General features: G+C 42.7%; 1 protein-coding gene across 4 annotated transcripts in view; it reads left to right on the top strand.

The window, feature by feature from the left end:
• FTO (FTO alpha-ketoglutarate dependent dioxygenase) overlaps positions 1-24,947 on the top strand; it is a 338,798-nt gene that overhangs the window by 181,671 nt on the left and 132,180 nt on the right. For all 4 annotated transcript variants that reach the window (XM_019732370.2, XM_074314872.1, XM_074314874.1 and 1 more), the window contains one exon: positions 2,532-2,656. In XM_019732370.2, the coding sequence (XP_019587929.2) occupies positions 2,532-2,656 (125 nt within the window). Of the gene's footprint in view, positions 1-2,531; positions 2,657-24,947 lie in introns of those variants that run through there.

The following is a 24,947-nucleotide window of genomic DNA, read 5'->3' as shown; positions in this document are numbered from 1 at the left end:
TCTGAAGCCCCTTCCAACTTCTAGTACATGAGGTAGGGTATCACAGACAAGGAACAATACTACAAGCATCGTTGTGAGGATACCCTTTAGTGCCAGCACCTCTCTGCCGTTAGACATCGTTGACACTTAGACATGACAAAGTGGCAGCTGCCGAGTTCCGTTCAGCCATGGGTGTTTCTTGTTGGGCCCACAGGATATTTAAAAATTTTTTTGGAAAAAATTAGTTTCCACCATTTAAAAATCAGGGATTTTCACATTTTTATCTTTTTTTAAAAAAGTAGATTTCATGTTTATTTTGAAAATTCATGAATCCAGCACCACTGAGCCAGTTTATCTGAATGGCAGAGCTGGCTGTTGCCGAATAATGGCTGCCCTTTTAGGCAGAGCATGTGCTCTCTTCAGATAACTTCTGCTTAACCCATTCAGGTTACCTTCCTGGCCCTAGTGGGTATTTGAATTTGCTTCCCTCCCCATCACCACCACCACTTTAGCCATTTGGAGCTTGGGCTTCGTCTAGTAGAATTGCCTAGAAAACCTGAGCATTCCTCCCTGTGCTGGAGGGCTGAAATATTGTTGCCCTGAAGCTCACTGAGGGTCCGCCTGGGTCTATCGCTTGGTATAGTAGATGAATTCTGGACCTTGGAGGCAAAGATCGCGGTTCTTTTCCTGGTTAGTGCTGTTCCGGTTATCTTGGATCCTTCAAAATGGAGATACTGTTTCTTGTCTTAATCTCTTTGTCTTAATTTCTTTCTATCCTCTCTTACTCTCTTTGTAGGGTTTTTTATTTGTAAGCAACAGAAACAGATTCTGGTGAAGTTGAACAAAGTGGGACTTGATTGAAAGTATATTGGATCAGTCAAGGTATCAAAAGAAAAGGAAATGATCTGGACTCAGAAAGTTCAGGAAACCAGGAATACTTGGAGGCCCATGGGTGGTAGGAACTAAGGAAATTGATAAATTGCCTCCAGATATTTTCCCATTCTTTGTCATGCTTCTGTGTCTGAAGTCCTGGAAAAGAGAATGAGGTTGGCCTGGCCCACATCCTTGATGGGGGAGAGTGGGACACTTTGGTTGACAGTCCTTCTAAGGCTACATACAATAAAAGACTTCCTCCCTGAGAGGAGATCTGGGTGCTGTTACAGGAAAGGGGGACTGGGTATGGATGGAAGGCAACCAAACAACAAATGGTCACCACACCCCTTCTCAAGGTTGTCATGACGATACTAAATATACACTGTAAAATGCCATAGCAAGGAAGTAGTTATTTCAAGTTACATCCAAACCAAATTATGAACGTGCTCTTAAAGGTAGATAAGGAAGAATGTTGAGTGACTGGAACAGAGAAAGTCACAATTTCATTCCTTTTAGCTTTTGCTTTGGTTATAACATCTCCAAAAAAGCCACACTAATTTTAAATGAAAACCAACGTTTATAAATTCTAAAGGTTTCTACTCCAGTCATGTGAAAATAAATACATATGACGAAAAGTTCTGTGATTAAAACTTGAACGGCATTTGCTCACTCAAATTTCAAGTACCAAGACAACACTTTTTCATTGTTTTCTTACTTGTTTTAATTGTGTTCCATAAATGTGCCTGTTTAAAATACATGCATATAGAAAGAGCATACAGAGGTGAAAAATTGAAAAGACAGTTTCAAATTTGAGTTTTAATGTACTTGTTAGAGTGAGCAGGGCGTGATGTGCTGGGGCTTCGGCTGCTTCTAAAAGCATCTGACGTTTCCCAGTGCTGAGTAGATGCTTGAGTGTTTTTACACTCAATCACCTGTGAGCCTATCAAATAAGGACCTATCAAATATGGTCCTTATATTCATGACCATAAACTAAGCAATCCTTCCCCAAATCCTATGTCTCTGTGCAGAAGAATCACTGTACATATTATTTGAAATATGTAGTGGATTTTCAAAGCTGGAAAGATATTCACTGAGCTATAATACGTTGTGATTTTTGTGCTCTTATTCTTTCTTTCTTTGCAAGGTTTTGATTGACAACAAGCAATGGAAATAAGTGAACCAAAAAAAAAAAAAAGAATTGCCGGCATGGCTGGAAATAGAAATTAATGATTCAAATAAGAGGGGCAGTACGGAAAAACCTCAGCTGGTCAGCAGGAAATGGAGAGAGCGAAAGTCAGGGACTGCTCTTTTTTAAAAGGCACAACAAACAACTCCCAGGGACGTGGACGTGAAAATCATTTCTAATAATAGCTCATGGTAGGCAATTCCCAGGAAAAAAATCATTGGTGCACTGAGAAAATTAGAGTGAGAACGCACAGGGTCTTGATGTGTTTCTTAAGGCGATGGGGCTTTAGAGTTTACCTTTGTGCCATGTACATTGATTAAAGACAAAATATATGCCGGCCATTTTTGACCATCATTTACTGTATTGATTTGTTAGCAGGGGAACTGTAATAAAAAAGCCATTGATTTACTGTCCTTATTTGCTTATGGGCTTTTTTTAGTATTAATTTTTCACTTTCTCTCTCTCTCTCTCTCTTTTGGATCATTTCTTCCAGACAAATGCTGTGCTTCATGAAGTTCGAAGAGAGGGGGTCCCTGTGGAACAAAGGAATGAAACCTTGACTGCCATCCTTGCCTCTCTCACCACACGCCAGAACCTGAGGAAGGAATGGCGTGCCAGGTTAGTTTTGCTAGGAAATGGGATTTGTTGTCCCTGAAAAGCAAGAGCAGTGTCCGGCCGGCTGGTCTCACCCTTCTTGTTTGAGGGACCGTGAAAAATAACCAAGTTGCAGATGCTTTCAGCCAAAGTTAGCTCCTGCACATGGTACCTCCATTCATTGCAGTGGCATCTGTATGTGTATACGCACTATCCCCAAGTATAACATTTAGCATGAATGCTTACATCTTGAGCATAAGGGTTATAAGTACCTGGTGCTGAAGAACCCTTTTAATCAACAGTCTGAAAGACTGTCATTGCGATTTACTGAAGGCAGACGTCTGGGAAACAAACCCTCGTAGTGCTTTTATGTCACTTGATGAGAGGCTCATTGCTTGAAAGTCGTCTACTTATCAATCCCGTTTTCAGAATCGACCAAGTAGGAATCCCTTTGGCTTCAACATGATTTCTTTGCACATGGATTTACCTGTGGTTTTGGAAAGCTATGACTGGTAGAAAGTTTGTACAAAAATCATCAGTTTTGTTTTTTTATGGAATTGAAGCCTGAATACTAAATATCATGTTGTTCTGCTCTTAGCTGAAAAACGATCGATGGGTAGAAGGCTGGAACTAGTTGGCCCACATGTTAGGGTTATCCTTTGGGTGTGTAGTTTGTAAAAATTGTTGAATTATCGTCTCTCTCTAAGCAAGAGGGCGAGGAATCAGGAAAGACCAGGCTGTGTTGGGTCTCAGAGTCTTCTTCGATGCATAAAAATTCTGTGTGCCTTGGAGTCCAGAACATTTATCGACAGCCATAATGTTCTCCAAATGAGATCTTGCAACAGAATGTACAATAATTGATAGCTCTACTAGTAACAATGATCATAAAAATAGATTTGTCAGAAGAAGGCTGAAGATGAGCGTTTTCCAAGAAAGGAGACACTAAAGAGTATATGAGCTGTCTGTTCTGATTGGGTATCGGAAAGCTCCTTTTTCAAATATGTGTATTATCTCTAAATTCCGACTTGCATTGAAACAGTAATTTTTAAAATTCCCAGTGGTATTCTCCCTTTCTGTCCTTTTTTGTAGTATGGCCAGAGTAAGTGACAGTTTTAACTATAGCAATTAGATTATTTCCAATTTAAGTTCCAATAATTAATTTTTGAATTTTCTTTGTGTTACAGTTTAAGTATATATTTCAGTAAAGTGTGCATATTTTATTAAATAACGGAATATCAGTGTGGGGACATCTAAGAGGTTTTTCTCTCTCCGTGTTCATATTTTTTCCCCCTATTGATGCTTATTAAATAGGAAAGGGAGAAAGAAAGAAAGAATTCCCCTGTAATCTTTCTCCCGCCGTCCTCATCCCTCCAAAGACAGCACCACTCAGAGACCAAATGTTGAGAATGGATGTCTTCTGTTGAGTGCATTTGGTTTGTTAACAATAATTTCCTAATACACCAAATCATCAGACAACGTGGCCGAAATGGCCTGTTGGAAAGGAGTCTGGTTGCAGCATTTCTGGCCCGTACTGCTAACAGTTTAATCAGGAGCTGGAGCCAGTGTTGAAGTTGATATAGTCTAGCATCTGACACAGAACTTCGCAAGTCCTTTGTGGGAGGGGAGGAGGAAAGAGCGAGCTTAGCAGCTGACACTGTGCAGGCCTCCTTAAAACTAAACACCTGAAAGAAAATTTCAAGAGGGTGGTGTCTTGAGAGCTCAGAAGGAAAAGTGTCCTCCGAGTATTAAATAACCATAATCCTTCCCCCTCCCACCCCTTCTTCACCCCCATTTGATGTTTCCCATCCCGGCGACCTGTCTAAAAGACTCGTCCATATGATCCGTATAAACAGACTATTACCATACACCTTTCTTTTCCTCATCAAAGCTTCATCTGGCCGTCTGGACTTGGGGCATTGCCTCCTGTAGCCATCAGGCGTGTGGTGGTGAAAGTTATAAAACATCCACTGCGTTGCCGACTGAGCTGCTTGTGTTCTAGAGATTGGCCTATTGTGTACATCGGGATTGCGCGAGGAAAAATGGGCTTTGACAGAACATAATTAGTGCTCGCTGAAGGCCAAGCGATAGGTTACAGTATTTTACTTTCTTCAAAGCTATCAGGGGATCAGTTAGATTAGATAATAGGAATTTTTTTCCTCTGAAAGTTAAATACAGATGACTGTAATTACGTTATATTGCCCGTTCGAGGATGCGTTATGAATAGTACAACTTCAAGAAATGTAGGTCGGCAGAGACTCCACAGCTGGCAATGACTTCAGTTTAAGTCCACTGCAATAAAGGTCCCCATCTCCCCCTCTTCAGCAGGTTCATTTGTGATAATGATATCAGAGAGAATTTTCAGTGAAACTTGTAACTCGGTTGTGAAATATTTGTATCCCTGGGGCCGGGAGCCCAGCCGTTGTGTGGGACTCACTACATTCTCTTAAACCAAAAGCACATGTTCCCTGTAATTTAGCTTTTGGAGGCAAGTGTCAATCCTGCATGACTTGGGGTAACCGAGTTTGTCACAGCGTCACACAGCCCTGCAATTCCAGAGGCACATCTGAGGGCTACGGGTTTCCTTCCCCAAGCTCAGTAATCCCATAAACAACCCTTTCCAAATAGGCTTATTAGGGCTGTCTGTTCACTTCCCCGGAGTTGAATGATCCAAAAGACGTCGGGAGAAGCTGTGTGAATGCAGGGTAAGTGTTAACAGAAGCGATACAGAATTTCTGAAGATTTGGCTTTGTTTATACAGTCCACTCTGCCTGATGGACAGCTTGTTATAGCTTTTAAAGAACTGGCCAAGCCCTCTGATCTGACCCCTTCTTGACCTCTGCAGCCCAAAGGTCAGTCTGCAGCTAATCAACTCTGAGGTTCTTAGGGTCTACTGTAGGAAAAGGCAGCAAAAGAGCAGCTGCAAGGACTGGGGATCCCAGGATAGGCTGCTTTAAGGTCACTCTCTGATAATGAAAATGATTACCAAATTATATGGAAGTTTAACCGCAATAGTGAGTGAGAGGAGGGTGGAGCCCAGCGTATTAGGTTTGATAAATGAACTGTGAAGACGCCCATCTGGCTCTCAACATCTTTCCTCCCCTCTCTCCCCACCGAGGGGAAACATTTTAAAATAACAGCAGTACATATAGACTCAATGACCCATGCAAGGAGCTGGACTGGATTAAGATTTAATGGTGACAGTGGAAGAAATTATCATTTGAAAAGTGCCCTAAAGAAAAGGTACAGTTCAGTGTCCGAGCCCGAGTTGTTTTTCTACATATAGGAAAAATCCGTGCCTTTGTTTATCTTACACAAATCCCTAGCGTCTTTCCTAGCTTGCTGACAATTTTGAGGGCGTGTTTATTATGGAATAATTATTTGTAGTCAGCTTAAGGAAAGGAATGGTCTTCCTTCGCCACTAACACATCAGAATGAGAGTCAGATATGTTATTTCTGCCTGCTTGCTCCGTTTAGAGAATGTAGGTCAATCAAGTGTTAGAGAAAATGCTTTACAAAAAAAGCTGTGATCTATTCCAACATCTAGTCACTGAACGTTGTGTGTTTTTTTGATACTGAATATATGTGTGACTCTTATGCACTGTTTAATTCTTACAACTTGGCGGTTTTTCTGTAAAAATAGGAAGAAAGCACGTAATAGTAATTGAGGAGAAATGTTTGTTCCTTTCTTTATTCCGTTTTCAAAGAACCTTCATAGTGATGCTGACCAGTGCCAGCAAAAGGTAGGTCACAAGCTTTATATTCATTTACTGCTAATTGATCAGTAATCTAGCTAAGCTCTCAGGAGCCTCCTGTGAACATAGAGGGTCTTGGTGTCTGACCAGTGATACTGGATTCACAAAGCTCTGTCCTGTTCTTCAGAGACGGTTGGCCCATCCCATGATTCTACTTTCGGAAGCCAGAATGATTTAATTTCATAAGCATTTCGTACACTGTTGTATATACCACCATACACAGAAGGCTGCATGAGAGACGGTGCCTGCGTGGGTGTGCCCAGCAGCCCGTTTAAGAATGTGTCTGGGGCGAGGATTTAGCAAGTTCTTAGAAAGAGGCTGTGGAAGGCAGTGAGAAGGAAAGTGGGGGCACCATCGTCACCCCAGTGGAGTGGCACGTTGCTCTGACCTACTCAGGAAAGTATTTAATTGTAGATTTCTTTGCAGACTAGAATTGCTGAAAACTTTTTGAAAACCTTTTATCGTGAAGTATAATTGCCTATGTGATAAATACAAGCCTCGCCCAGACAATGATTATATTTGAAATAGATATAAATATGATCCAGAGTTAGCATATTTTCCATCTTTGGTTTTGACCTGACCATGTATGTCCAGGGGGATTTACCAGTGAGCAGAAAGCTAGGTGGTAGACAGTGCAGGGAGACGAGGCACGCTTAGAATTAACTGTGCTTTTTAACTTTAAAACAATGCCTTTAAATTTAAGCCAAGTAAGGTAAGAATACAAAAAATAAGACAAGACCACGCCACCGGGGTTTTTTACAAATTGAGATATAGTTCACATAATATAAAATTTCACGTAACATGAACTTAATCTTTTCAAAGTATACAGTGAAGGACTCTTTTAGTATATTCACAGGATTGTGCATCCATTACTATTATGCAATTTCAGAGCCATTCCATTACCTCAGAATGAAACCCCGGACCTGTTAACAGCCACTCACAATTCCCCCTTCTCCCCACATCTCTAGGCCACCACTTGTCTGCTTTCTGTCGCTATAGATTTGCCCATTCTGCACATTTCATGTACATGGAATCATATAATGTGTGGCCTTTTTACACCTGGTGTCTTTCATTGAGTGCAGCGTTTTCCAAGTTCATCCATGTTGTAGCTTGTAAGTACTTCATTCCTTTTTATTTGCCAAGTAGTATTCCATTGCATGGACACACCACATTTTGTTTATTCATTCATCAGTTGATGGACATTTGAGTTGTTTCCACTTTGGGGCGATGATGAGTAACACTGCTATGAATATTCATGGACAGGTTTTTGGGTTTTCAGTTCCTTCCAGTGTATGCCTGGGGAAGGAGTTGCTGAGTCATATGATAACTGTTATGCTCAACTTTTAAGGAGCTGCCATACCGTTTTCCACATCTGCCACACCTTTTTTCATTCCTACTAGTAGTACACAAAGGTTCCAATTTCCCCACAACCTCACCCACACTTATTTTTTATGATTATTATAGACATGCTAGTGGCATCATTGTGGTTTTGATTTGCATTTCTCTGATGACTAATGATCTTTTCATGTGCTTATTTAAGACCGGTAGTTTTTTCTCAGGAGGTTCTCTAACATGGCAGACGTGTGTTGGGCTTGTGGAATAGATGGAGTTCCAAACGGAGCTGTCCTAAGAATGCAGCTGCACCCATCGCCCCATGACCTTGCGTAGGCCTGGCCTTTTATTTGTTTGCATGTGGTGCAGCTGATTTGTTTCTGGAGAGCCCCTGCGTATATCTTCCAGCATTCTCTTACGTTTCTTTCATTGCAGCATTGCACACTGGGTAGGAATGCAGCCCGATTAAACGGAAACTCTGTCTACTCATCCCTCCTCAACGTCCAGCCTCAAACAGGACTTACTCTAGTTCCCACAGCAGACAACTTCAGTTGGGTCCAACGAGCCTTAAAATGGTGCTGAGAACAGTTTCAAGGAATATTTATGGGAGCTTCTTAGAAAAGCTTTGAGGACTACCTACTTCCAGTTAAAAGTAACCCCCTAGACCTCGATGGCTTTATATACATGTCTTCCCCATAGTGGGCTTTGGTGGCTCAGAAAACTGCCAAGTTAGCACTTTTTCTGGACAAGTAAAACACCCATCTTATTATTGACCACTCATCCCTTCATTCTCCACAACCCCAAGCATCACCAGTTACCTCCAGGATGGATCCACTTTGGGGGTCTTTGTTAGAGCCCCCAAATCTAGTTATAACTATGCTCTTGTAATAAGTAGGATTTACTTTTCTCAGTGAATCAACTTCAGAACTCTGCTCTGGGTACAACAGGTGAAACAGTTTTTTGTGTGGCAGGTTTTCACACAAAACCTTTTTTGTGTAAATCACTTGTGCAGATCGACTCTGGATCTCAGACTGGCATGGTAAGGTTTTCTCCGTGGAGATCTGGTTTCTCCCTTTGCTTCCTGGCAGGCCTGAATTATACTCAAAACTGACAACTTGGCTTAGAAGAATTTAGCAATGAACTTTTTTTTTTTTTTTTTTTTTTTTTTGCATGCTTATTACGTACAAGTAACTGTGCTGAATGTTGTGGGGAATATCCAGAAGAGCATGGGGAAGGTTAATGACACAATGGCTAGCAGCATGCAACTTTTCATTCTGTTTTGTGCGAGGCCCTGCAGGAAACTGAAAGATGACTTAGCCATGGAATCTTCTTCAAGGGAATTTCAAGTTTGGTAGAAGCTTACGAGAAAGAGTAACCGGACTTGTAATTTCTATGTACTTGATTCTGTGTTCACATGGTATCATCCCCGAGCCAGCCATTCCTGAGCCCCTGCCCTTCCTGGAAGTGAACTAGAACTAGAAGAGGAAAGGAAGAACAGGGGAGAGAGGAAAAGACCTCCCTAGGGTCCTTCCGCTGAACAAGGGGATGGGTTTCAGGCCAGGAGAGGCAAGGCTGAGGCTACACTTGGTTTCAAGTGCCATATTTCACCTGCTCCAGGTACCCGCTCTTTCTTCGCTGGTGACCTGTGATGTGGCTTTACTGGTACGAGTGCTGTGAGGAGCAGCAGTCGTGGTGACTTGGTGATTTCCATTCTAGGGAACTGTGACCACAAAAAGTAGAATCACTGGCCTTGAGAATGGGCTGTGGGATGATGAGGCTGAGACAACATGCGATGTCCGCTGCTATCGCTCATGCTAGAAAGAGAGGCTGCTGCTTCTGGCAGAGATAGTTGGGAACCAGAAGCTGTGGCTTGCGCACTTCAGTCTCTGTCCATTGCTGCTGGCTGGATTCATTTGCAATATTGAGGTGAGAATGAGGAGTAAATGGATGAAGGCGATGCCAGGGAGAATGTGTGGGGGGCACTGGCCTGCTAGTTGCCATCAGGGTCTTTCTTCTTTAATCCATCTGTCCCATCTCTTTTAATAATTGTAGCCTCTGCTTTCTGCTGCTCTTAGCAGAAGACAGTCCTTTGTGTCTCTGAACCAGATGACTCCATAAAACCTGATAACTCCATAAAACCTCCTCATAAATATGTAGGAATTGAAACATTGTATAAATTTAGAGCAAGGATTAAATGAGTGTAAAGATAGTGTTGCCAAGATATAGCAACTTATCTTAAGAAGTCAAGTGTTGTTAGTGTTATTACAATAACATTGTTGCTGTCATTATTTCAACAGTTTTATGGGGGACACAAGCCAATTGACATCTGCGCGTCTTATTTATAAAATCATGCAGGCCTCAGTGTGAGGTCGGCTCCCGGCAGGTTTCTGATTGTGATTGGTCGCTGGCTGTTTCTTACGTGCCGTGCTTCTTAAGCTTGTTGAGAAAACATTGATTCATTCATTTATTTATTCAACAAATACTTATTAAGTGCCTGCTATTAGCCAAGCCCTGTTCTAGGTGCTGGAAATACAGCAGTGAAGAAAACTGCTGAAAATTCTTTTCATGGAGCTTACATTCTAGTGGAATGACAGACAAGAAGTGTTTTCCTAAGTGGAACTCTGAAAATTTCTTCGGGAAAAAAAAAAAAATGTATGTAGTTGCCATGTCCTGCATTTCAGTAGTCCTCAGAACCCAAATAGAGTCATGAAATAAAGACAGAACTTTCCTTTCTGATCTTCATCACAAAGGGATCGAGCACTTGTTATAAAACTTGCACTTCTGGTTGCTCATGCTGGCGAGGTATTCATGGAATCCCTACGTTCTGAGGAACACCATTCTGGGGTTCCTCACATCAATTTCTCCTTAGGTAACCTGCACACTGGTTCCCAGTGACTTTAAAAAAAAAAAAAAAAAAAAAGCAAGGTGTCACCTTAATAGTCTTTACTGCAAGGAGGCCTTAAATTCAGGCCATGTTATCTCTCTTAAGAGAGAATGGGACGAGCTGTACCTATCTCCTAGGCGCTGTGATATTATCGTGTGTATTACGTGTGACAATGCACTCTGGCACTTCCTAAATGGTGGGTACGGTTACTGTGAGTGAGCTGTCAGCCATGCATTGATTCAGCCAATATTTATTGAGGGTCTCCCTGTACCAGGCACTGCTGTAGGCCATGAGGCTAAGGAGATAAGTAACACTTGACTGGGGGAAATGTATTATACAACATAGCATAAGAAATGCCGTGAACGAGGGTAAGTCAGGATTCTGTGGACACCCTTGTTCCAGGGAAGAAAGCGGCGGGTTCCCTTGAAGTGTTGTTGTGGGAGTCTCCCCAGATGCCCAGTCATCTCATGGGGAAGACGGCCCCATTGTGCGATTGAGTTGGCTCCAAGTGGGTAGGTAGCTGTTTGTCTGGATGAGTGAGAAATAGGGAGAAATCTATATGTGGTTATGGGCTATAGGATAAAATCTAGGCTCCCCTCTCTGCGGGGACCTAGCTCTCCATGTGAAATGGCTGGAAATTTCTTTCTTTCAGATTTTCTTCAGAGTAAATTCCAGTAATATGGCGTAGAGTTTGGGAGCGTGAGTCAGATGGTGTGGGTTTGAATCTTGGATCCGCTTCTCTAACTTCAGGCAAGTTACAATTATACATTGTAACTAGACAAGTTAGTAACCCCTCTGAACCTCGGTTTCTCGTTTGTAACTTGCCTGGGGATAATAATAATAGAACCTATCTCATAGGGCTGATGAAGGGATTGCCTGTAAAACACCCGAAGCAATGCCTGTAACACAGTAGGTGTTCAATAAAAATGATTCCTTGTCTTCAGATCAGAATAAAAATGGCAGGAACAAACCCAGCCACACTCATCCCAGCAAACTCTCTTCGGAGAGTGTGCCACCACGTTCAGCTCAGCCTCCTGGCGGGGGCCATGTTACTCATTTGGTGCAGAGAGGAGCACGAGACCTCAGAGCTGGAGCTCACCTGTGCCAGCCTCCGCATGAGGCACCGCCACATAGATTGACAGACAGAGACCAGAAGTCCAGGTCGAATCCTCCCTCCAGGTGGCTGTCGACCCTGACCATGTTACAGACACCCTGGATCTCAGCAACTTCATCCGAAAAAGAAGGGGCTCGATCCAGGTGACTGGAAGGCGTCCATCAGCTCTGGCAAGATGCAGCTCTGTAAGTTAGATCCCAGGGAGCAGCTGCAGGTAGAGTAGGTGTTACCCCTGACGGCTTCTACCTCCAGTCTCCTTGCACTAATTTTAGTGATCACAGCTGCTGACGTTGATGGAGAACTCACTAAGTGCCAGACAGTTTTAAATCCTTCATGAGATTAAAAAAAAAAAAGGAGGCCTAAAGATGCAGAGTCACTCGCCCAAGGCAACACAGCTAATAAGTAGTGGCGATGGAATTTAAGCCCGGACAACTCAGGTCAGACCTCCGCTGCATGGCCTCTGCCACAGCTGAACAGGCTTTAATCTTGTAAACACGTACGTTCACTTCGTACTTTGGGTCTCACAATCGCGGGCTTAGAGACCTTCCAGGATCCTTCCGTGTGGAGATAGGCAGGTGTGCATCTGTAACGATTTATTTCCTCTGGCACCTGAACATGTTTCACCGTGTTTAGCTGTGGGGGCATCTCTGTCTTATAAGGAAGTAATTTCCAGCTCATGCTTTGTACGTTTTTCTTACCATAAATCTCTTAAAGTTACTACCTTCATAACTAGGCCATGCCTTTTATATTGGTTACAATCTTTTAGAAGGTGGGAGAGGAGGGGTGCAGATGAGAACATCAAAGTTCAGCCTCCAAGAATCTGTAAATCCTCGAAGTGGAGTCATTTGGGGGCTGGGTTGGTCAAGGCTGATTTGAGTAGGTTCCCTTAAGTAGAACGGGTAGCGTTTATCTCCTGTATGATGGATTAATCACCAGCTGTACAGCATGTTTATGTATCTAGGAAACAATTGACCGCACAGGAAGAGTCGTAATTTTATTCTATCTTGGGGTGTCCCCGGTGTGTTTTACAAATTTACTCTGTAATGTATAGTCCAGGTTATAGATAAAAGTTTAACTTTGGCTTTCAGTTGAGGAAGTAGCGGTGGGGGGAGGGGGCAAGGCACAGCTCTGTTGGCCTGTAGGGGACACTGTTGCATCATTTATCAGAATGATCTTCAGTGTCTTGTCCCAGGACAACAAAACAAAACAAAACAAATCAAAAACCAGAAATGGGTCAATCACCTAAACTTTACTTATTGAAATTATTTGAGCGATTCTGGTGTGTTTCGACCCTGCAGTATTTTGGGGGTCCCGATCAGCTCTCTCTCCATGCTCTCCTCTGGGCAGGGGGCTCAGGTGCATACTTCTTAGTTCAATAAAGCTTTAGGTGTAGCGGACCATCTTAATTTTTTAGTGAAAATGCTTCCATTTTACTGTCTTCTAAATAAGTATCACAAGCCTTCGCAGGACAGTTTGGAAGGGCTCTTTGTCTTCCTTTCACCCATATCTTTTTCTTCACTGCAAAAGATGCTGTTTTCCGAGAAAATGAAGTCATGTCTATGAGGCAGGCTTATGTGGGGCTCGGTGTGAGCTCCAGGAAGCACGATGCCAGCTGCTCGGCGTGGCTCTTGATCCCATGCCTCTCTTTCCAGACTGTCGACAGCCTCTGTATGTCCGTCCAGGTGCCCCATGGCTTTGCCAGCAAACCCTCCCCACCCCCGCCCAGCTCTGGCCTGCTCCCCACCAGAATATGGGCTCTGGAAGGTGATGGTAATTAACCCTCAGAAAGCATAGGTTTTGCTAAGGCAGTGTGCACAGTAATGATATTGTTAGCTTGCTTCATTTCCAGTTTCACCATCAATTATACCATGTGTTTCATCCAGTTGGTGCTACCCTCCCAGTGTTAATTATAACCTACAAGACTGTTACAGTTAATTTTATGGCAAGCATATTGTCTCTTCAAGGCTCCGGAGCAGCTCATAAATTATCTTGAAGGTAAAATGTAACTTGGGGAACCAGTTATGAAAATTCCATCCATCTCGCTTAGGAGCTGCAGCTGCTACTGTCAGCTGCCTCGCTGCTGCATTGTGAAGGAATTATGGTGGGTCAAGTTTAAGAGGGTAGGCCCAGGCTGTCACCAAGGAGAAAGGCTGTCCTGGCCCTGTCAGGCAAGTACCTTCTGCCAATCCCCGGTGGTTTCACTTTGCAGGCAGGAAGAGCCAGGCATCGCAGGTGGATGGTCCCCAAGCTGTCTGTATTCATTACTTTACAGAAACTTGTTGTAGGGTAGGCAGGTCCGGAGACCTACCCTTTTCTCTGTTGTCATGATGTTAGGTATCGCGTGCAAAGTGTGTGACAGATAACTCTATAACTAACCCTGGCCGTGGTTCGGGAGGCGATGGGAACAGAAGGGCCAGACTTGTTAGCGGCAGTAGCCCACCCCCCGGTCCCCACCCTCTTCCCCAGCCCCACGCTGGCCTTTTGCCCGTTGATTTCTGTCTTCCTTGAGCCCTGGCTTGAAGGAGCATTTTATTTGTGGTTGTGACTTTTCATATAATCTGATAAAGTGAGATTGCACCATGAACAAATGTACTCTAAAATTGCCTGCTAAATAAATGAGCAGGTTATCTTATTGGGATAATAAACACACTCCTTCTCTGTTTCCTCACACGAAGTCGAAGCTTTACATTTCAGCCCTTGGGGCTTGAGCATTATTATTTTTAATGACTGAACACAAGTCTTTCATTTAGCTTGTTTGTATAGTTACTGTAAATGATCTTTCTGCTGTTGGTTCTTCATTTGAAATTCTGCATGTTGTGCTCGCTTTAAAAGCTTTGAGGGGGCCTCTGAGGATTGGGAGCTATGCTAAGCACAGCATCTTCCAGAAGCATTGGAAACAGGCTGTGGCAGAAAAGTGAGAGAGGCCGTGTAGGGAAAGTAGGCCTGCATGTGTGAATCCAAGTGCAAGTTTGAGTTGACGTGTACACCAACAGTGCCGGCTGGAGCAGCGGCTTGTAAAGACGGGAGCCATCGCCGTTGTCCAAGCTGGTACTTTCTCCATGTGCCTCCGGAGCATTTGTGTGTGCGTCCCCCATGTACTAGCCTCTGTACCACGGGCACCCAAGACCATTACATCTGGGCTGTGTAGCTAAGAGAATAAGACCTGGTTTTGAGCGGTAAGGAGGGCCCATGGAATGGGGACCTCTTGCCCAAAGGGACCGGGCTTTCTCAATGAAGTATCCTTCTGAGCTTTTGATGATAGCAGCATGATACTTGGATATTTGTGAGTTTTCTAGTGAATTCAGACAAGAGGTTGCAAAGGCACATGTCCGCAGGGCCTGGCAGATAACCCAGGCAGATGAAGCCAACAGAGTTGGGACGGAGGAGAACGGAGAAGTTCACATGTTGTCTGAGATGGGTAGCAGCCTGCGGCCCTCTCCATTTTCAAGGAAGTGAAAAGTTCAGATTGTGTGTATGCTTACGAAGTCTCCTAGTTATGTAAATGTTAGCAAAAATCCAAGTATCTGTACCGGTTGTCTAGGCCAAGCAATACATGTCTGGAGACTGGGTGGTGTGGATAGGATTCTCACACAGGGTGGAGGTCTTGTCTGTTTTGAATGAAAAAGCCTCTCAACCTTCTCACACTTCTGCAGAATAGAGGCAATGACCCTGGTCAAGAGACCAGAATGCAACCTGGGTACTGCCTTCTGTGACCTTGTAACACTGTTGCCTACTCTATGTAGGTTCTTGCGTGGGGGAAATGTGTGTGTGTGTATGTGTTTTCCTTTAACTTGGCAGTCTTTCTTTTTTCCTTTTACAGGGAAAGCATATGAGGGTTTTTAAAAGTGAATGAGGTGTATATGGTACTCACTGTCACCATAAAAACAGTGTCTGCAAAAATGTTGGAAATTTTGAATCCGATGAAGGGTTTGACTCTCAGGAGAGAAGGGCAGGGACGTCATTGATCGTGATGGCCATTACTTCTCTCAACACACTTGAGTTTGTGCCTCATTCCCAGCTCCTCTGTGAGGGAACCCAGCTGTTCCTCCATGACACAAAGATGTCATATGGTCAGGATAATCTTTTAGTCTCAGTGCTCCAGACTGATGGCCACAGGGAGGTGTGGTCGGGGAAGTTGTTAAACGCATGTGGGTTTGATCTTCTGGAGAAGAGGAAAATGTAAAAACGATTTCTTTCCTTTAATAAAAAGAAAAAGGTAAGCCTAAACCTTGGCTGTCGCTAAAGTCAGCTGTTACGCATGCGTGGTTAAATTTCATTGTAAATATTTCATAAGGGTTATTAGAGTGGGGCCAGGTTGACTTCACAGCCCCAACTAGACCCAAGGAACCATTTCACTAAAATAAGCCAACATTTCTAAAGAAACATGAATTTGTAATGTGAAGTTAACATCAGGTCAGAAAACCCTCTGGAAGAAACGTCTGTATCAATGTTCATAATCTCTGCATTTATGGATTTGCCGTTTGTGCAAAAAAAAACAAAAAACAAAAAAAAAAAACCCTAAGAGACTTTATTTTGGTTAAATAAGACTAGCTTGTGAAATAGTCTGTATATCCAAATCCATCCTAACCCAACGTGTTGGCAGCCTTTTGTATAAATAATGTCTTTTCCAAAATGTGTGTATTTGAAAAAGGAAGAGGAAAATTAAGTGGCAAACTGTGTCTCTGGGTTGCCATAAACTGACAGAATCCTAGAAACAGAAAGCAAAGACTGACAGTTCATTCATTCTTTGAGCAAATTTCAGAGCTGTACATTAATTTGTTGATTTTATTGATGTGTGGAAGGTTGCCGTGAAGAGCAAAATGTTTGCCTTCACTACTTTCATTTTCTTTCCTTTTTTTTTTTGGTGTGGGGGGGTAAAAGTTTATTTAAGTAGGCATTTTTTTGGTGTGTCACACAAAATATGTATGAGGTTTACCGCGGCATTTGGCAGAAAAAAATGAAAGGATAGTCACATTTTGTACAAACTTAATCTACACTCACAGATGGTCCTGTTCAGGTGTTATTTTAATTATGAGGTAAAGAGCAGCCCCACACAGTAGGAAGTCGTCTTAATAAATGGAGAGGGGCTTTTGTCTTCAAGCCTCCAAAAGCCTTGTTACTGAGAAATGTAAGTACTTTGTGTTACAGGGGAGAGTCTCAAAATGACCACGATACTTGGAGAAAGGAACACGATGGACTTCTCTAAAGATCCAATGTTTTACAAGTGTGTAGCTTTGAGCTTCCTTACTACTGGTCATTGTAGTGATGGCTTTTCCAGTAATAAATTGTCCACCATAGATATATCCATGTGATCAGGAGGAAAATAAACAGAACAAATTGCAAATACATTTAAAAAATTTTAATCCCAAATGGAAGTATTTCTTTATGGTTCTTAACCTCACAGGACTGCTTTGCCTGTCGAGTGCTGGAATGCTCAGAAAAAAGGTAATAATAATTCAAAAGCTGCTATAACTTACAGCTTGCATTAATAACACACAAATACAACAGTCCTTTTATTAAATATTAGTAATATATTACAGTAATGTTTTCCTGTCTTTCCCTTTGTGGGGAATTAGGAGGACCTCGTGTTAAGACCTCAGTGTCCTGACACAGTTAATTATCCATGGATAATGGTTTCCGCCATCGCTGTTCTCAGCGATGCACCTTTGTTGAGGGTTTATTAAGTGTTGCAGACTCAGGTGCAATGCACCTATGCACTTTGCTACAGAAGCAAGCAGCTGTGTTTCCTTTACCATATTATACATCACATAGAGAGTCTCATTTGTTATACCTGGGCTAATGATGCAAGTACCAACCTTTCTGTCCTGCTCTATACAGCGATCATATATTTGCTGTAGAGATATTAGCTTGTTTTTCGTAAGTAATTAATCTTTTCTTGTACCGAAAGTATCACATGAAAATGGTTTAGCACAGGGGTCAAAATTCATTCAGTCCGGTCTGCAGAGATTGGATGAGACCTCTAGATATGGTGTCTTTCTTTCTTTCTTTCACCGTGGCCTCACCCTGTCTGCAATCGACCCAGCAGCATGATGCTCACGTTACGGGGAACTTAGGCTCATGAAAGGGAATTATTTTCAGTCCTTTAGCACGGAGACAGGCTTCAGGCCTGAATATGTGCTAAGTGAAGTCAGCTTCATTACCGTCACCCATGTTTTAGTCCCTTGACAAGGCTATGTATTGTCCACGTGGATATTTGTGGCGGTAGATTTTTGTCCAATCTAAAATGCCTGCCCGGCCAAGCCAAAGCCCAGCTCAGAGGCTACTGAAGTCTTATAACAACAGTTCTGGTGGTACACAAGATGATTTTGCAATGCACTGATAAATATTTTTTCTCGTAAGAGTTACGTATTTTGCTTTAGGTTAGAAATGCATCATTCGCATTTGGATCCATGGCTCTCAAATAATATTATGGAGAACAAGGGACTAAAATCAGCCTTCAAGATTTTTTTTTTAAAGTTTTAAGTTGATTCAAAGAAAAATGCTAGAAGTATAATAATGTACATGGTTCATGGGTAGGAAACTACATATGAAAATCATGATGGCTGATCATATCATCAGAGGTTAGGAAACGTGGGCCTCACAAACCAAGGGGTCAGGAAACGTGTGTCGCAGTCATAATTACGCCATCGATTATGAAGATGAGCGTTGTCATAATTAACAGTAGCAGCTAACTTCTGATGAGTCCTTCTGATGTGCCTAGGACTCTTCTAAGAGTGTTACTCACATTGCCTTATTTACTCTTCCTGCCAACCCAGTCAAGGAAGTACGGCTTTTATCTGCATTTTACAGTTGTGATAACTAAGGCCCAGACAGGGATAAAACCAAGGAATTTACCCAAGATCACCTGTAACACAGGTTGTCAGTGGCCAGACCAGGACTTGAGTCCAGGCAGTGAGGTTCTGGTACCTTCTTTTTCTGGTGCCATCGTGATGGACTCAGAAATATTACCCTGTGTCTCTTCTCTAAAGAAGGAAGGTGGAGAAACACGAAGACAGGCAACACTGCATATAAGAACATATTTCTAAATAATATATAATTTGTGAATAATATGTAATTTGTATATAGTATTTACATATATATCATTATCTAGAATATAATAATGCATTAACTGTACATGTTTTGTGAGGGCGCTAACCTACGCTGCTGATTGGGCCTCGCTATGACTGTATCCTGAGCCCTTGGTTTGCGTAGATAGCATCCTGGATGTATACTAGAACAGATATGCCTTAGAACTTGAAATTCTTTATTTGGATAAGTGGGGAAAAAAAGGACTAATTTTTCAGGTACTGCCATAGAACCCTCCAAACATGCACCCTTAGGGGATAAGTAACACTTACTTCTTTCTATACAAGGAAGGGTCTATAGAGCAAAACGTCTTTGGCAACTTCTCATATTTTTGTACTTAGAAAAGCATCATAATTCTTTTCCCCATTCGTTTCAAATATATATAAACAGTGACTAATCTTGCCTGAAACTTGAAGTGAAACTCTTCAGCAAATAGCATGGTTATAATCCCAGAAAGAAAAGACAGCGTTCACCTATGAAAATTAATCTCAACTCTTAACAAATGCCCCGAAATGAATAGAACAACACAGCCCATGGGACCCAGATGCAGGTGGGAGTTAGGTGTCCCAGGCCCCAGACCAAGACCAAATGCTCACAGTTCTTCCGTGACTCTTGGCGTATCTTGATTTAAAGCCCCAGAAAAATGCTCAGACCGGCAAGAATTCTCATCTGTCTTCCTCATCTGATATTTTTCTGAGCCAAAGTGCTTAGTTTTCTTCAGTGGTATTTATGACTAGTTTCACTGCACAAGGAAACTTCACTTGGGTGAGGTGTTAAGGTAACGGAGAAATGGGTAATTGGGCCACTTAGAAAGCCTGTCCAGTGAATGTTTCCAAGCCAACCTCCACGTGGGCCAAGAGCCATCATGAATAATTACTTGAGAACTGTGAGGTGCTCACAGAGGAAAATGGGAGAACAAAATGGGTTGAAAGAATTTCTACTTTTGTCATTTCACATTGAAGCCAGGGGCTAAGACTCATGTCTCACACCATTGTAATCTACAAGCATTTAATTTGCTAACAAGACTTAACTGATCAGGGCCTGTAGGTTTTCCTCCAGTATAATCAAAACAAGAAGCTTCTGGCTCTGGAAAGTAAATGTCGTAGATCTTTTATTGTCCAGTCTCTCCCCCCTCCCCGCCCCCCCGCCCCCTTTTCTTTCTGGCCGTTTGAGATGAAACAGAAAGCTGATATTTGGAGCCACTGGAATTGCAGGCCTTGTAATTTAGAAATATCCATTTTATCCCATGTAATTTCTTCCCTAAGATTCCTCAGTCTAAATCTGATACAGGTAGGAGCCAAGACAAACAGTAACCATTTATAGTCACCCAGACCAGTTTGAATTTCACTCTAATGTAAAGCAAAGAGAGTTTTTGGCTTCATTTCAGGTGTGTAACAAGGGTAGAAAATGCATTTAAAATTTAGCAGCAAATGTTACCATATGTTTCCATAACAACTGCAAACTTTTATGTTAGAAAAGCAATAATATAAACACATGAGAATCTTGGAACAGTAAACTATTAATTTACCAAATATAAAAAATCCAGCATGAAGGGGCTTTTATAACCACAGAAGCCGTGAGGGGGCCCAGCCTCCTGTGAATTTCTCCATCATGTGGCAGAAAATGCTGCCAGTTGGTTTAAATGAGCAAATCTTTTAAAATTATAGGTACAGTGTCAGTTCTCCACAGTGCATTTTTCCGAAACAATGTGTGGTGGTGCCAGCTATGGCTGATTTCTTTTACCATCTTGAACTAGTAAAATACACTTTAGTAGCTGTCCTCAATGCACATCTGTAATATAATTGCTTTTTCCTTTCATCCGTAGCTTCCAACTTAATAATGAAGGCTGGGGTCTTACAGAAAAGTGAAGTGTCTAGGAGCTGGCTTGAACGCTTGTCATGGAAGAGAGGTGTTACAGATGGTTGCTATATATGAAGAAGGTTCAGTTCTCTCTCCTACCCATTTTGAAACATAAAAGAGACAGGGGGAGAAGGAGAAAAATGGATCTACCTGACCATATCTTAAGAATGAGGAGTTAGTAACTAGAGTTGTTGAAATCACCACCAAGGGAAATTCAGTGTTCTCTGATTTCTCTGTGGGGCAAAGAAATAATCTTTTAAGGGATGTATTAGAAACATGACAACCTGTGGATGGGTCTTTCATTCGAAAAGAAGTATGACTTTGATTCCTAAACCTGCCTCAGAGTGTGGATAGGGTTTGGAATCTTTTCCTAGAACAAAACAACATTACCATGTCATTTAAGGTAAGATGATGCACCTTGAGATAACTAGCATTGAACATACTGATCAAATAGAAAAGGAGGTCAAAGAGGGCAGGCTGCCCTAAAAATTACGTGCAGAACTGCAGAGAGGGCATGCACTCCCGAAGGGCCCTGGGATGGTTACAGAATAGAGAAAGGGCTGGCGTTCTCAGGATTTCAGAAGGTGGAGGAAAGAGCCTCCCATTGGCGCCCACAGGCTGTAGAGGCAGAAGAGATACAGCCGGGGGCATTGGTTAAAGCAGGCCCCGTAGTGTTAGTGGGCCAAGGAGAAGATAGAGGCTAAAGTTTAAGGACCTGAGAAAACCTGGCCAAGCAGGAATGAGTATGAGAGGTGTGACTGAGGGTAGAAGACATGTTTTGTGAAGACCTGATGCGTCCCCGAGTCCTTCGGGGATCGGGGGGTGGGGAGTCGGGGGGGAGGGGCTCTTTAAGGCCAGAAACCTAATTTCTCCAGACTGTTGCCTTCTCTGATAGGGTTAGTAAGAAAGGTTCTCGTGTTTCTATCCGTACTGGACCAGTTCTGGGATTTTTTTTTTTTTTTTTTTTTTTTTGCCATAAAGCATCTCTAAGCGTTAGTGAGATTGGAGTCTGGCATCAGTCTTATGGGGTCCTTAATTTGTGTCTGACTCTTCAGTAGCATGAAGATGCATAGATGGTTTAGAAGCAAGCAAAGTGCCATTCATTCATTCAACGGATATTTAGTGAACACTTGCTATGCGCCTGGCTCTGGGGGTACCACGATGAACCAAAAACACGGTCTGTTTCTCGTGCTGGTGGAGTTTATAGTCTAGTGGCAGGAGAGAGTCTAAAAACAAACAAATAAATAAGAGAATGCTAGACAGAAGTACTGTGGAGAAGAGGGAAAGGCGAGTTTAGCTGAGGAGGAGGAGAAGAAACCAGTGTGACTAGAACACAGTAACGGAAGGGAGAAGTGAGATGCGGTTGGAGAGGCGGGAGGGGAAAGGTTTCATTCCATCATGATGTTTGTTGACTCCGATTAAAAATGAATCCGGATTCCATTTACAGAGTATTTTAAAAGTTTCCACTGTGTGTCCAGTACTTCTAATCAGCGTTTAGTGTAGTTGTCAGAAAACAGACACAATTGATGGCACACAAATTAAATGGCATTAACCATCAGTAAATCATGGGCTCTTTGAAATAAGTGGTCATTACAAGTTGGGGAAGTTTTTCTGGAGAGAAAAAGGGCATCCAAAGGGAGCTCATCAGGTACTGAGCACCTACTGTGTGTCGATGCTTTGTATTTTCATGTTTGTTCCTCACCGAAATACATACAGTTGGGTACCATTATCTCTATTTGACAGATGACGCAATGGAATTCAGAGAAAATTAAACAGTCATTGACAAAACTAAACTCAAACCAATGTAGCATGTTAGAAGAGAACCAACACTTAAAAATCAGTAACCACTAACTGAAAACTACCGTAGACTTTGGAATAGCCCTATGGTATCTCTCCCCACCCCCCACCCCGTTGATGTGCTGACATGTCAACACAAAAGGATCTGTGTGTGTGTGTTTTTAAGGGATGTGGGGAAGACAGAGGACTCTAGGGAGATTGTGGCCTATTATGAAGCCAGTCTTTGGGAGAAAATCCTCTCAAATAGAGTAGCAGTGGCAGCTACTAAGGAAAGGAGAATTACTGGCAGAAAGGGGTGCCAGGTGTGACCTTGTGGGGTTGAGGGAGGCACTGGGGTGAAAAGATCCTGAAGCCACTCGAGTGTCAAACACATCATCACTAGTATTATTTCCTGGAGCCAAGCAGAAATGCCATAGAAGGAGGCATAACACAGCCATGAAACACGAACATTTTCCTCTTTGGTCTTAGAATCTCTGAACAACCCTATTTAAAATCTGTCCCTATACTATTCAGATGTTTGCTTCAGGGATCCTTTCCTTAGATGATCTTTTGAGGGATGGCCCTGGCAGCAGGTAGGTCACCTTTAAGATGACCTTTTTCAAACCAAGGCCATATCCCAATAAAAGTTTTCTTCGCCCCTGGCTTCAGTTGGGCTGGTATTTCTGACAGACGCGTAAACAGATGCAAGCATTGTTGCTAATGACAGGTGATTATAAGAGGCATGGGTGGGGGCCAAGGTAATTAAACCACGATTTGACAGGAACATTTGGCAATGTAATATTTCAGCATTAGAAATATCTTTACAACGCGCTTTCCCCACTTGGTTTGGTGAATATAATTCATTTTTGTTCTTCAGAGCGCAGTGCTTTGAGATTGGGAACTGACATGTCTGAATTCGTCATGGTTCATTGTAGGGCTTCAGAAAATGGTTACATTTGGACTGCGTGGGCATCTCATCCGTGTCTCAGACTCTAGAGTGGTAGTGGGAACACGGTCTGTGACCCTATTCCTGGGATCACAATTGACATGTCATTATGTCCAATTTGATAGTGATAATGCCTTTGGAGAGAAGCATGAATTATTTTCATACCGCTATAATTTCAGCTTCTCTCCCTATTACCTTGGAGTTGCCCCCATGGAGCAAAAGATAGCATATTCAATTCTCTTGTCCCCTAAGTGCCCATTACTAGAAGTAGGGGGGAAAAATCTCAAATCACCAGTAACTTTTTGTTACAAGAAACAGTAGTAGAAACTGTCATCAAGACATGGAATTTGTTCATTTATTCATTAGATTTAAATGCTATTTTAAAAAAAGCTCTGCATTTCTTTTTGCTGTTGGGATGATGGCAATGCCAGTTCAGACACTCAGCTGTTGATGGTGGCTAGTTTCTGCTTATAGGTTTGGGGGAATCTGCTGTCGGACAAGCTGTAAACTTTCATAGACTTAATATTTATAGTTTTGACTATTGGACTGGCTCTGTGAATCTTATTTATAGCAAAAGTGGTAGCATGGTTCTTCTAATAAAGTGACCGCTAACATTTGCTATTTTTAGGGTCCTGGCACTTGTCTAAAACGGGAGCTTTTCCCAAGCAGGTTAGTTCATTGCTTTGCTGCAAACCCAGCTTTTTAATCCTTTTGGTATCATGTATCTTGGCTCTTTTAAGAGATCAGTGAAGCAGACCATTCAGAGAAGGCCAGCTACTGGCCGGGGAGCCGCTTCTTTTCCTCTGCCGATTCCGACTTTCTCCGGGGAGGGAGGGGGACGGGAGAAAATGAACTTGCAGATCCAGTCTGGTTTATTCCAGAAGAATGCTGAGTGGTTGTGACTTTCTGTGGGGTGGCCCCCTCCAGCGTGGAAAGCTCAGGGCCAGCCATTGCATTCTACTTCAGGCTGAGTCAGTTTCTAAGCAGAGGCTTTTTTAAAGCTTTGTCAGATAGGTTAAAAGGTGTCCCACCCCGGGTGTATTAAAAGAGCGAGAGAGATTAAACTCACTAAGCCTGCCATGTTCCCCGTAAAATATCAAGTCAAAATGATTTTTAAATCCAAAGTTACTAGGCTTACGGGGTGTGACCTGTAGTGAAAGCAGCCTTGGACCGGGGGAGGAGAGATCTGTGCAAAAGACAGTTGGCCCACAGGCTGATGGCCTTGGGAAAGCTGCTGAAGCCAAAGTGAATAGTCTTGTTTCTCTGCCTTCCTTCAGGCCAACCGAGCTCTCACTCCAAATAAACACCCAGCCTGACTCCTAGGTCCCCGGTTCGCTGCAGGGTTCCAGGCAGCAAATCTTTTTCAAAGTGCCTGCTTCATGCCACCCCGGCTGAGCTCCAGGGGGTCCCAGACGCCAGTAAGGCAGGGACACTGCCCTCAGGAGGCCTAAAATCGGATACCTGCTACGGCTAATAATAACTCGCACTGCACTCTTCCTAACTCAGCCAAGTGCTTTCCATGTCTCGTTAACTCATCTAATCCTGAAAATGATGCCTAGTCCTTA

This window comes from Rhinolophus sinicus, linkage group LG11 (genome assembly GCF_036562045.2).
Source record: "Rhinolophus sinicus isolate RSC01 linkage group LG11, ASM3656204v1, whole genome shotgun sequence".
Taxonomy (NCBI): domain Eukaryota; kingdom Metazoa; phylum Chordata; class Mammalia; order Chiroptera; family Rhinolophidae; genus Rhinolophus; species Rhinolophus sinicus.
This window is presented reverse-complemented; position numbering and strand designations above follow the sequence as displayed.